At 38.8% G+C, this 13,578-nt stretch overlaps 1 protein-coding gene across 1 annotated transcript in view; it reads left to right on the forward strand.

Annotated features, from left to right (window-relative positions):
- gabra5 (gamma-aminobutyric acid type A receptor subunit alpha5) overlaps positions 1–13,006 on the forward strand; it is a 75,725-nt gene extending 62,719 nt beyond the window's left edge. Inside the window, exons 8-10 of the mRNA XM_062997968.1 lie at positions 4,344–4,496; positions 8,828–9,039; positions 12,600–13,006. Of these exons, the coding sequence (XP_062854038.1) occupies positions 4,344–4,496; positions 8,828–9,039; positions 12,600–12,905 (671 nt within the window). The 3' untranslated portion in view covers positions 12,906–13,006. The remainder of the gene's footprint in view (positions 1–4,343; positions 4,497–8,827; positions 9,040–12,599) is intronic.
- Positions 13,007–13,578: the final 572 nt, after the last annotated feature.

Genomic DNA, 13,578 nt, shown 5'->3' on the forward strand with positions numbered 1-13,578 from the left:
AAGGAAGCTGTTAGGGCTGATAATCTGGTGCAAACCTTCTTTAAGAGGTCAAGAATAGATTCACCAAGACTAAACTGGGAATGGCGTGGAATAGAGACAGAGTTAGGCAGATAGAGAACGAGTATGGAGACCCTCAACACAAGCTGCCAGATGAATGTGAAATTATTGCGTTTGAAAATATCAATAGTCAATAAGTTGCAGTCCCCTTGGAAAAGATTTGCTAACCACATCACATCTAATCATCTAAATAAAGCTATTGCATTGAGACAAAGCCTTTCAAACAACAAATAAAATAAAATAAAAGGCTAGATAAAAAAACAAGTCTTCCTCAACTGGTTCATGTTCAACTGTGTTAGAAAATTATTGATCATTCTCCTTGAAAGATGGTACATGGTCCTTGACAGACTGTCCACAGAACAGATCATGTCAAATAAACATTTAAAATAACTCATGGTTCAATTTAAAGAAGCACAAAAGCACCAAAATTGCACACAAAATAATCTACTGTATTATATACCCCAAAGCTCACATTAACAAGTCAGATTGTTTGTATATTGTAAGCAAGCCAACTAAGAGCAATGTACATGAATCAACTACTAATAACATTATGACCACTGACAGGTGAAGTGAATAACACTGATTATCTCTTCATCACGGCACCTGTTAGTGGGTGGGATATATTAGGACACAAGTGAACATTTTATCCTCAAAGTTGATGTGTTAGAAGCAGGAAAAATGGGCGATCGTAAGGATTTGAGCAAGGACCAAACTGTGACGGGTCAGAGCATCTCCAAAACTGCAGCTCTTGTGGGGTGTTCCCGGTCTGCAGTGGTCAATATCTATCAAAAGTGGTCCAAGGAGGGAACAGTGGGAAACCGGTGACAGGGTCATGGGCGGCCAAGGCTTATTGATGCATGTGGTCCGATCCAACATACGAGCTACTGTAGCTCAGATTGCTGAAGAATTTAATGCTGGTTCTAATAGAAAGGTGTCAGAATACACAGTGCATCACAGTTGCAGGGCTGTTTTGGCAGCAAAAGGGGACAAACACAGTATTAGGAAGGTGGTCATAATGTTATCCCTGATCGGTGTATATGGATTAGATAGGTAGAAGATTCTCATAGAAGAAGATATTTCTAAAAGATAATCCTAACATGAACATATGCGACAGTATGCATGGTGTGTAACTAACAAGGTCAGTTAACACAAGGTAATCAGCCAGACTACTGTAAAATATAGTGGTGGTAGCATCATATTATTGAGACGCTTTCTAGCAGCAGACACTAGCAACTTTGCAAGTTATGTTAACCTCCCAGAAATCTTAAATAAAAAGGTTCACAAGACAATCACAAAAGAACATAAATTCTGAATCAGCCAACGCCAAGGACGTAAAAACACTTACCAGTTGACCATCATGGCAGCATTGTTCTCTGCTATAAATGGAAGCTCAGCATAAACATTCCATAAGCTGAACAGTAAGATCCACCACACTGGCATGTTTGTTGACATGTAGTCCTGAGTGTGCTGTCCTCCCATTTATGGGATCATGGAGTAAGCAGGAACATCCTTTGCCTTCTTAAGTGAAGACATGGTCTCCCACTGGTACATTTTGACATTCAATATCCAGAAGTTTTTTTCAGGATTGTATAGTCACCAGTTAACTTCCATCTGTTGGTTTAGCTGAAATATTGATCCCCCTTTTTGTTTTTTCTTGTCTTCTTTGGTTGGTGCCCTGGTCACTGCAGTGCATTACCTTTGCAGGGTGGCCCGGCTGAGTCAACTGGTTAGGTCTATGAGCGAGTGAGTGAGAGAGCAGCAGGATGCAGATTGTGACAAGGGATTAGTACAACACAAAAATCCGATTTTGCCCGGGAGAAAGCAGCCGTCATCAGTGGATTTTCTTTAGGTTATCAGTCTCTCTGGTTTTAAAGGATTTTTCAAAGACGAGGAGATGCAATCTCTGCTTATTTAACAGGATAGAGGGTGTTTTTTTTCTCTTATATTCCTGCTACTGTTTGATTGCTTGACAGGGCAGTACTGAGTATAAAGCCTTTATAAAAAAGCTACAAGTCTGGTGTAAATGCATAAAAATCCTTTATGCATGACACAGTATTAAAATACTAAGCATGATTCATGAGGCAGGTCAGAGAAACAGGTACCACAGTAACTGTGTAGCATTTGCTCATATTGAGACTTAATGGAATTTATACCAGCAGCAATTACTTTTATCATATTAAAGATTTATATTTAATTTCCCATTCTATCATGTGGCAGCAAATTCACACCTCCCTTGTCAATAAATAAATGCCTGTAAATGCCTATATTGGTAAAACAGAAATAATAATGATACATAATAATAATTATGTATTTTTATTTCATGAAGTGATTTTATAATGATCAACGCAATAATTAGGATAATAAAGAATCTTTATTAGTGGTGTGTGATACTGCAAAATTTGGTATCGATCCTGCCTTTCACTTACTGCTACATGTATTTTCTCAGTGTTGCTTAGTCACGTGACGGTACAGCGGAGCAGGGAGGAGCAAAGTGTGCATGTTAGACACACACACGTCTACTTTTTGATAAAACGGGAGGAACGTACTGAATGAAACTGAGAAAAAACTGAAACTAACCATCACGCTAGTATCGATCCGATTCCAATACCAACGTTGGTATCGATACTATCGATATTTGGATCGATCCGCCCACCACTAATCTTTATTATTTATTATGTAAACTTGACCATAAAAAGAATGCTACATTGGTATCCATTGACAATTATCTCAAAATATTAGGGGGGTTATCCAGATATGCAAATGTTAGGTTAGTATTGAGGTTTATGGATTTTTTTTTTTTAATAGCAGTTTAATAGTTTCACTTCTCTTATTTGTACCCATTTTCATTTGTATTTTGGGGTCATGAACTTGCTTGTGGCGTTTTAGCAGACTGGCCACTCCTAATTTACAGCTGGTTTAAGTTTCCTTTATTTTAAAATAACGACTCTCTCTGGATGGGCTGGGCGGCCACATGAACAACGATTGGCTGTTGTGAAGCTCCTCAGTCAGCGGTGGATGGTTGCATTGGTAGAGGGAAAGCGTAATGCAATTAAAGTAATTGAATATGACTAGATTAGAGGAGAAAATTGGGGGGGAAATCTGAGAAAAAGAAAAAAACAATGACTAAATAGTGACTCTCAGTGTGGTCTGAGTCCCAGAAACTTTCAAAACTTTACAATAAGCAAGGTTTATATTCTACGGGGCTGGCCGAAATTGGCCCGTCTATGGTCACTTAGCTTAATTGGCTTTAATCTCTTAAATTGTTTAGGCTGACAAGATGTAACAACATTCAGCAGAAAAAGGAAAATTCGTTTTGCAAATTAACCATCAAATTGGTCCATGATATAATTGCTTTCAGTCAAACACTTACACCAGAGAGGTCTCCATAGCTAAAAGTTACACACTCATATATATAAACAGCGGGCGGCACGGTGGCTTGGTGGGTAGCACTGTCACCTCACAGCAAGAAGGTCCTGGGTTCGATCCCCAGGTGGGGCTGTCCAGGTCCTTTCTGTGTGGAGTTTGCATGTCCTCCCCGTGTCTGTGTGGGTTTCCTCCGGGAGCTCCGGTGTCCTCTCACAGTCCAAAGACATGCAAGTGAGGTGTGTCATGGGAATGTTTTCGCAATATTAACCAGACCAGACCAGTTTGCCTTAGGAATTAAGAATACCCTTTATTCTTAAGAACGTAACGCCAGCGGGAAGGCTTCAGACCGTATCTGACCAGACCTTCCCCGAAACTGTTAACACTTGTGTCTTTTATACTTCAAGAACACCTTTCAACGTGAAATGCATACAGTTTGTGGTGTAGTCTCATTGGCTTATCCCAAATGTCCATGCGTTGACCATGCATTGTTCACATGAATCACAAAACCCCCAGGGTGAAACAGAGGTAGGACTTCAGAGTTAGCCCAGTTGTAAATTCCGGTTGTAAACCATTTGTGCCTTTCAACTAGTATCTAGATGCCCCCACTCATACACATACACAAAATATTATATACATAAAATTCCAGTGAATTGGAGATACAAAATTGTCCATGACTGTGTTCGATATAACCTTGTGAACTGAAGAACCTTGTGTAATGAGTAACTACTGTTTCTGTCATGAATGTAACCAAAGTGTAAAACATGACGTATATAAACAGCTGTTTTTCTCTGTTATTTGGCACTTATTACTCAAAGTTTAATTACATAGTGTTTCCCAATCTGTCAATTACTCATCTGTTCTCTGCTCCTTTAATTATCTTTGTACTCTATTAATCTATTTGCTTTCTTTTTCTTTTACAGGCCAATACACAGTAATGAGGGCACACTTTTACCTGAAGAGGAAGATAGGATACTTTGTGATCCAGACCTATATGCCATGCTTCATGACCGTCATTCTGTCCCAAGTCTCCTTCTGGCTGAATCGAGAGTCTGTCCCTGCGAGAACTGTCTTTGGTGAGTGTCTCATTTATGAGAATTCAGTAAATTCAAGGAGGTTATTTCATGTCTTTAAACTGTGGGAAGAAAAGCAGAGCTCCTGGAGGAAACCCACGAAGGACCTTCTCAAGCCACTGTGCCACCCTGGAACGTAGAACTTTAAGTCATTGAGCAATGTAGCCAATGTGCAGAAAAGTTATATTTAGGAAGGAGGAGCTCAGTGTTCTGTGTTTATTACAGTAGTACCTTGTAAGTCAAAGACCCCTAAACACAAAATCTCAACGCTTTTCATTGAGAAATTTGTACTCTTAAACTCAATGTTTTCCTTAAACTCAATGTGTTCAGTTTGTTTTTTAAAAATGTATTCATTTAATTTCAAATTAACACTGAACAGTCGCTTTGTTCAGCGCTCAGCTTGAGCAGTGTGGTAATACGTCATCAAAGTGTGAATATGAGATGAATCTGCATTTGTGTGGAATAACCATCAGATTCAGTCGTAAAGCTCCACATGTATCTGTGTTTATCTGGATTTTCCTCACTGTTTCACTTTTAAACTTGTGTTACATCTCAGGGTTCTGAGAAATTGTAAGAATCAGCTTTTTATTTCAGTGTGTTTTATATTATATTTGTGTTATTTTCAGTGTATAAGTGTCAAAACGACCCCATTATTTTACATATGCCTAATATATATGCAAGTCCACAGGACCATGGAACGCATTAACAGGTTTCCCAAACATCCTTATGGGAAAAAATACCTTGAATATCAACACCTTTTAAACTCAACGCCACTCCCAGAACCAACTGACATTGAGTTTCAAAGTACCACTGTATTTAATATTTTTTATTATTACTTTTTTACATCCTACATTAATACACTTAAGTATTGTAATCTTATTTAATGTATATAAAAACACAGTGCATTTATTTGATTTGGAAATACTTTTATTTGGGTGCACACACCCTTTGTCCAGAGATTTCAGGTCTTTCCCAGCTGAAAGCCACAGTTCTAATTCATTAAAAAGCCTAATAAAAGTTCTGATCTGTGGTAAACATATGATTAACTTGATGAGCTTCTGCCATGAATGGCACATACCAAAACTCTCAAGATCTCAAACTGTCTCACCAAAGCCAGAAGGTCTGATTCATTCAGAGAGAGTCATTCATTCAAAAAGAGTCATTCGGGTCATACAGCTGAGTCGATTGAGCTCTGAATCATTCTCATGCTGTGAAACCATTTGGTGTGTGTGGACATGGGAAATGACAGTGCTCGTCAGTGTATGAACTTGACTCGTGCAGGTGAAAAATGCAGTCTGTACTGACTGTACGTGCCGGAGGGGGCGTATGTCAGTTAAGAGGCGTCCTCAGTCAGCGGTGAAGGGTCGAATCAGTATAGAGGACGCATTCAGGGTAATTGGACACGACTAGATTAGGAGAGAAAAATTGGGGAAAAATAGAAAATTAAAAAAATAAATAAAATATGTTTACTTGTTAGTTTTAAGTAAGGTGAATCATTCTTCTTTTAATTTTATAGGTCTATGATAAGATCACAAACATAAGATTATAGGCGCTCTGGTGGTGTGCTGTTTTATTATCTATTGAACTAGCTCACCGTCGCTAAGATATGGGTTCAAATCTCAGCAGTGCTGTTGACCATCCAGGCATCTAAACAGACATGATCGGTTATGTCTGAGAGGAAGGTGGCCAAAGCCCTGTAATGGATTGCCGACTTGTCCAGGGTGTTCTTGCCCTGCGCCCAGTGTTTTCCAGTAAAACCGGAGCTGTTGCCACCCTGACCAGGACAAAGCAGTTGATGAAAATAAAATGAAAATGAAATTAATTTATTTATTACAACTTTATGAATTAAGACAAATTAAAAGACAAAGTCTTAATTTTACATCATTTTCTTCTTTCCTCAAAGTGAAAGAATAACGAAGGTTATCAGAGCCAGACATTTCTCAGACTAATACATTTGAATGTACTCTACAGCAAGGCCAAATAAACGTATGTGCTTCTAAAGCTTTGGAGTCGACACAGTTCTCAAGGCCTCTACTCAGATAATTAATTTACTACCTACAAATGAGAATGGAGCTGAGGATGGAAAATCTAATTTGTTGTTTGAAGACAAGCTTTGATACACATTATTTAATACTAAAACTAAAAAGTTTGTTCAATTTAAATAATAAATCTGAAAAGTTTAGTGAATAAAGTACAGTAGACCCTTGACTTACGAACCGTTTACCATATAAACATTTTGGGTTACGAGTGATTTTTTTCAACTTAACGTTCAAACAAATTTCGGATTACGAACCAAAATTCACACGTGAACGAAACGTGACGTCACGAACAAGTTGACTCAGAGCGTCCGTCGCTCTCTCTCTCTCTCTCTCTCTCTCTATATATATATATATATATATATATATATATACATATATACATATATACATATATACAGTGAGCGAAAATTTGGACAGCGGACAGTGTTTTTCCAGTGTTTTCTGTATATTTTGTCAAAATACAGTCAATTTTGGATAAGTTTGTCGTAAAAAAATGAAACCTGGTGAGCCCGAAGCAGGTCCCTGTGGTTTGCACACTCAGCCACGGAGAGAAACAACTCCAGACATGATTCCTGATGTTCTTTTGGAAGGGGGCTTCCCTTTTATATAAAAAAAAAAAAAAAAAAAGGAAATGTATTATGGTGTATGGTACAGCACATATACTGTACAGAACCAATTAAATTATATATATACATATATAGGTATATACATATACACATGTGGAGTACAATGAAACAGTGGCTGGATGGTCAGAGGCAGGATTTGAACTCAGAACTTTCTAGTTGGTACACCACAGGCTCTACCCACTAGGCTACCGCTATTGTAACATATACATGAGTCTGGCCTTTTAACAAAAACAATCAAAGCATGTAGAGCTTTCAATATGAGTTCTGCTGTATTTAATTGAACAGTTTATAACAAGTCTGTTTCTCGTCTGATAATTAATTTAGAGATTCATAAGTTGACAACTGTCATCAACATTTAGACAAAATAATCAGCTAATCTTAGTACACAGGGGTTTTAAATTTGCTTCACTGCAAGCTTTGTGTGTTTTGTGGACTTGCATTGATTTCAACAAACAGCTAAAGCAGCAGCACAGACACACGCGAGACAGATTACTAGAAACTGTGAGTGTGTGTGTGTGTGTGTGCTGCAATGGAGTGTGTGGTGTTTGTTATAGACTGGCGTGTTTCCTGCCTTTCACCCGCCGCGACCCTGAATAGGATGAAGCGATGGTGAAACAGGCAATGAATGAATCAATATTATTACAATTATAATATCTTAAAGACACAGTCTAATAATAATAATAATAGTCCATTTGTCTTCCGCTGCTGAAGGACCCCCGATATTCTGCAGTCGAGGTGGTTATATAGCTGATCACCGCTCCTCCGACCCATGTGCAGCCCTTAGCAGACCCTTTTTCACTATGCATTCTGCACAGGTTCCTCTCTATCTGGGCCATGGTTAACATGTACCAAGCCATCTTAAGAAGAGCAGACACAGTGGGTGTGTTTGAAAACCTAGTGAATTATCCACATAGACAGCTTTTTATGTCATCCTGTGCGCTCCCAAGAAGGAGGCTGTTTGAAATCCTAGATGCCTTAATATGCTCACTAGTAAGATATCTTAAAATTTCAACACTATTTTGACTCAAGAACAAGGGAGCATCTGATGCTGCCTTAGCGGTGGAGGCAATCCCAGCATTCACAACTTTTCTCACAGAAAAATAAAAAAACATGGCGGACAGTGCGGAGAAACGAACGTGAAGAGTTATTTTCAAACGTAAATAAATTATCATTGATTTTTAATTTGTACAAACTTGTACAACTGTATTTATTTGCAAATTCGGACTTTAACCGTTTTTGTTACAAGGAGGGAGATGTTAGTTGACATGCTAGCACGTTGTGCCACCCCATCCCATTGATTTGAATGGCATGAGGCTAACTGTGTTAGCTTAATTAGCGAAAACTGATGGATACGCTTTCTAAATAGCACACTCGAATAACCTGCCTTATATGTCAATGACTTATTAGAATACTCTCGACTTAGGCAGCTGCCTATGTAGGCAGTAAGACAGCAAGACAGCTCGCTAGGTTTTGATACACACCCAGTATGTGTATTTTTAATAGGGAAACTCAGCAGGGCACCTCCACAACCCCACCTCTAATCTCATCTGATCAAAATAGAACACCTGACTTTTACTTGTTACCCCAGAGGTTTACATACCTTTTTAGCCTGGATTGTTAATGATTATTGATTAACTTTTTAATCATCTCATTTTTGTTTTGCCCTCAGGTGTGACCACGGTGTTAACCATGACCACGCTTAGCATCAGTGCCCGGAACTCTTTGCCCAAGGTGGCCTATGCCACAGCCATGGACTGGTTCATTGCAGTATGCTATGCTTTTGTGTTCTCCGCCCTCATTGAATTTGCTACAGTCAACTACTTCACCAAGCGCAGCTGGGCCTGGGATGGCAAGAAAGCTCTGGAGGCTCAACAGCCCAAGGTAAGTAAACATCTCTGTATCTGTGTATCTGTGTGTGTGTGTGTGTGTGTGTGTGTGAGTGCCATTTTGGTTTATCATATCGGGATCCCCATGTATCAGTTTATAACTGTGCTTTCATTACTGCAGATGTATTGAAACATTTGTAAACTAAAAAATTGGACTATGTTTTTTTTTTTTACTACATAATGCACTAGGACATTTAGCACTAGGATATTAAAAGTGATTTTTTACTGCCTTTGCTTTTATTACTGCACATGTACCAACACTTTTGTAAACATAAAACTTGGACTATGCTTTGTTTAACATAATGTACAATGTAGATAGTAAGAAAATTAGAAACTATGAAATTAAAAGTGCTTTTTCTAAAGCCCATGTTGCCAGATATGTTTTTAAACTGGAACTGTGCTTTACTGCTCAAGTACCAATGCAATAGAAATGTATAATCCTTACCTAACAGAACAACCCATTTCATGTATCATATGTCTTTAAACACATTATAGCTTTTGGATATTATGGTCTATTACTTCAAATTCAGAGACTAACTTGCATGTTTTATTAATATCCATTTTGTAGAAGTGAGCCACTGAAAGATCTAAAAACGAGTGGTTTGATAATCCACCTGTGAAATTTTCATGAAACCATAAATTATCCCCAGACAGGTGTGTCACACAAGATTTAACAACTGCGTAAAGAGAAAGGTGCTTGCATGGCCTAGCCAATCTCCACACATGAATCCTACGGAAAAATAATGGAAGATTTTGTACTTGCAATTTTATTAGAGGGACCCTTATAACCCTGGATATTTGAACACAATGATTATTATTAAAAAAACAATATTTAATCTATTAGCAGTTAATAATGGCCGCTCAGGTGGCACAGCAGTAAAACACACGCTGAACACCAGAGCTGGGATCTCGAATACATCGTATCGAATCTCAGCTCTGCCTGCCGGCTGGGCTGAGCAGCCACATAAACAACAATTGGCCTGTTGTTCAGATAGGTCAGATAGGGGTGGGATATTAAAAGCCGGATAGGGACTCTCTCATAACTAATGCAATTACGACCTGATTGATGGCACCTGCACAGAGACAGGAAAAGAGTGCTGTCAGGGTGTGTCTCTCTGTACACAGTGCTGATCCGCATTGCACTCGGTGACAGTGTAGGTAACAAAATGCATACGCTGCCCAGGTGTCAGAGGGGGTGTGGGTTAGCTTCGTTCTCCTCAGTCAGAGCGGGGATCGCATTGGCGGAGAGAAAGCATGATGCAATCGGGCAATTGGATGCGCTAAAAGGGAGAAAATGCATAAACAAAATATATATATATATAAAAAAAATAATTGATTAATAATTAATTAATAATGATCCTTCTTATTACTATTTCAAAGCATTTCTAATTATTTACAATAATTTTTACTATCATTTGAAAGTATATATTTAGACTGAACTGTAGTAAATAACAACAAAAATGGATAAATCTTTTTTAACAATACAGATTTTTTGAGCTGTTTTTCTACAGCTTGAGTATTCATTTGGTTTTGTGTGCAGTGCCATTTTCCTAAATACAAACAGGATTTTCAAGTCCATTATTTGCAAAACCATGCTGTTTTTCAATACAGTGACACCTGAGGAATGAACGATAATGAGCATTCAGTAGTGTTTTTAGCATTGTCCTTGTTCCCTTTATCTGATTTATTTTTAATAATATTATACACTATAGAGCTTCTTCACAGCAAGAAGCTCCTGGGTTCGATCCCCAGTTGGGGCGGTCCGGGTCCTTTCTGTGCGGAGTTTGCATGTTCTCCCCGTGTCTGCGTGGGTTTCCTCCGGGAGCGCCGGTTTCCTCCCACTGTCCAAAAACATGCAGACAGGTTAATTGGAGACACTGAATTGCCCTATGGGTGTGTGTGTGTGTGTGTGTGTGTGTGTCTGCCCTGTGATGGACTGGCGCCCCGTCCAGGGTGTCCAGGGTGTTACTATGAAAAGCTGGGATAGGCTCCAGCAACCCCAACGCCCTTCGCGCACGACCCTAATTGGATAAGCGGTTAAGACAGTGAGTGAGACTATAGAGGTTAAAATCCTAGCAATATCTTATAAAAATTATTTTTAAACTGTTGGATTTTTCAAGTGGCGGTTTGGGATAGACCGTGTGCTCTGTGATTCCATGTGAGTCCATATGATAGATAACAGGATAAAACAATGTGATGGTAGGGCATAAAAACAGAGGCCAATTGATTCTTTCATCAATCTCCTACATGATTATTTCATCACACTGAAGCATGAGGGGGCTGGTCACTAGCACTAATCTAGTTCAGAAAAACCTTTCTGTGCTGCTTTGTTGTGTTGTACTGATACAACATGCTATTGTTAAGCATCTAAAAATTTGGAATGATAAATTAATAAAGGAGTTGAAGCCTTTGAAGTTAAAATACAGTAGTTCTAAAATAATGCAGATAAAGAAGAAGAATCTCTTTATAATAATAATAATAATAATACATTTTATTTATATAGCGCTTTTCAAGATACTCAAAGACGCTTTTATATATTTTTATATATTTTATATATACATATTCACTAGTATAGTACAAGCTGGGGTCAGAGCACAGGGTTAGCAATTTTACAGTGCCCTGGATCAGACAGGGTAAAGGCCCTTGCTCAAGGACCCAACAGTAGCTGCATAGCAGAGCCTGGATTTAAGCCGACAATCATCCGATTCTTTGATAGCCCAAAGCTCTGCCCTCTAGGCTATCACTATCCTCCAATGCTTTCCATACTTAAAAACTGTGACCAGCTATTTTATTCATGCATTATCTCCCTTTTTCTCCCGATTTTAGCGTAGTCAATTTGTCTTCCGCTGCTGTGGATCCCTGATTGCGTTCAAGGAGGGTAAATTGCTGCTCACGTTCCCTCCGATGAGTGCGCAGTCCTAGCAGACCCCTTATTTACGCCCATGCTTTGGTGGATTCACACATGAGGCTCATCCACTTTCTGCACAGGCGTCTCGGTCTGCTAGCCAGGGTCCTTGCACAGGGTTTGAAGGCCCCACCCACTTAGTCCAGCCTTTTTCCCACCCAGCAGACAAGCTAGAACTATACAGTGACTTAAAGCTACAATCAACAACGGGGACAGTCACAAATAAGTTGAGTAATAGAGTAACATATGAAAGACACAAAAACATCCGCAGCCCACAACAGAGAAAGTGGATAGAACAGGGTTAGTGCAGAACTAAGAACTGGTTGTCAAGATATGACAGGCTGCGCCAACTGTCTGCAACAATACAAGGCTTGAAAAACAGGAAAGATAGGGAACTCTTAGAACCAACTGGCAATGGCAATACATGGCACACTCCACGCATAATGTGGATTTACGGGCAGGAGACATCATGCAGTTTAGGATTACCTGACATAAATAAATGTAAAAATGATTACAGAAAGTATTTTTCTGATAGATTAGCTATTAACTATTTGGATTAGTAACCTCACCATTCCTAACTGTCTGTTGGAAAAGTAATGTCATATTCCACTTTAATATAAATAACCCTTTTTTAATATTTTCACCCACAGAAAAAAGATCCACTGGCACTGTCCAAGAAACCCAACAATACGTGTTCCACTGGGATGAACTTCACAGCCAACATCACTAAGGACCCGACCATCTCCACTATATCCAACAGCACCACAGTGCAGATGAAGAGCTCTGAAAGCAAGTCGACCCCGGACCCCAAAAAGACCTACAACAGTGTCAGCAAGATCGATAAGATGTCGCGAATAGTGTTCCCTGTGCTCTTTGGAACTTTCAACCTGGTGTACTGGGCCACGTACCTCAACAGGGAACCTCCGGTCATTAAAGGAGCTGTTTCATCCACATAGAATGACCAGCGCTGCATTCACCACCCGGGAGTCAATCCTTTTTCCTGCTTTTTTCTTCATCTTGCCATAAAACTAAACTTGCAAGGAACAGAAAAGATGCCAACAGCTAATTTACACGGCTACATTTCACGGCTCCCTGCACTTTCCTCCCTTTTGTTTTCAAAGATTGCATGATTGATTTGAAGCTTGGTGGGAATACTATTGCCATATCTGCCTTGACTTTCTACTTTATATTACTCTTCTACTAGGATTTCATAGATGATTGTTGCATTTACCTTCAAATCTAATGTATTAATCCCACGCAGAGATTTCAGTCTTCAGTTTTCAGCTTTTGTAACATATGAATAATGATTATGCATTTGGCATCTGCATTTATTAGTTAAGTCAATGTACAGTTACAATTACAGCAATGCCAAATGCTATGCAATGTGTTTTTCTTAACTCTGTCAGTACTTATAATGAAAACTTTGCATTTGTACGAATTAGTCTTATAAAGCCAGACATGATTTCTTAAAGAGTATACACATCTAAAAAAAAAAAAAACTGAGAGAATTTAGCTTAAAAGGGTGTAGAAAGAAACTTTATTTGGTATTTATAAGCCTGTTTCAAATGTAACACATAAAGTTGGAGCCTTCAGTGACAGAAACAGTGACATACTAAGTAGTATGATATA

Source organism: Trichomycterus rosablanca, chromosome 6 (genome assembly GCF_030014385.1).
Source record: "Trichomycterus rosablanca isolate fTriRos1 chromosome 6, fTriRos1.hap1, whole genome shotgun sequence".
NCBI classification, from domain to species: Eukaryota; Metazoa; Chordata; class Actinopteri; order Siluriformes; family Trichomycteridae; genus Trichomycterus; species Trichomycterus rosablanca.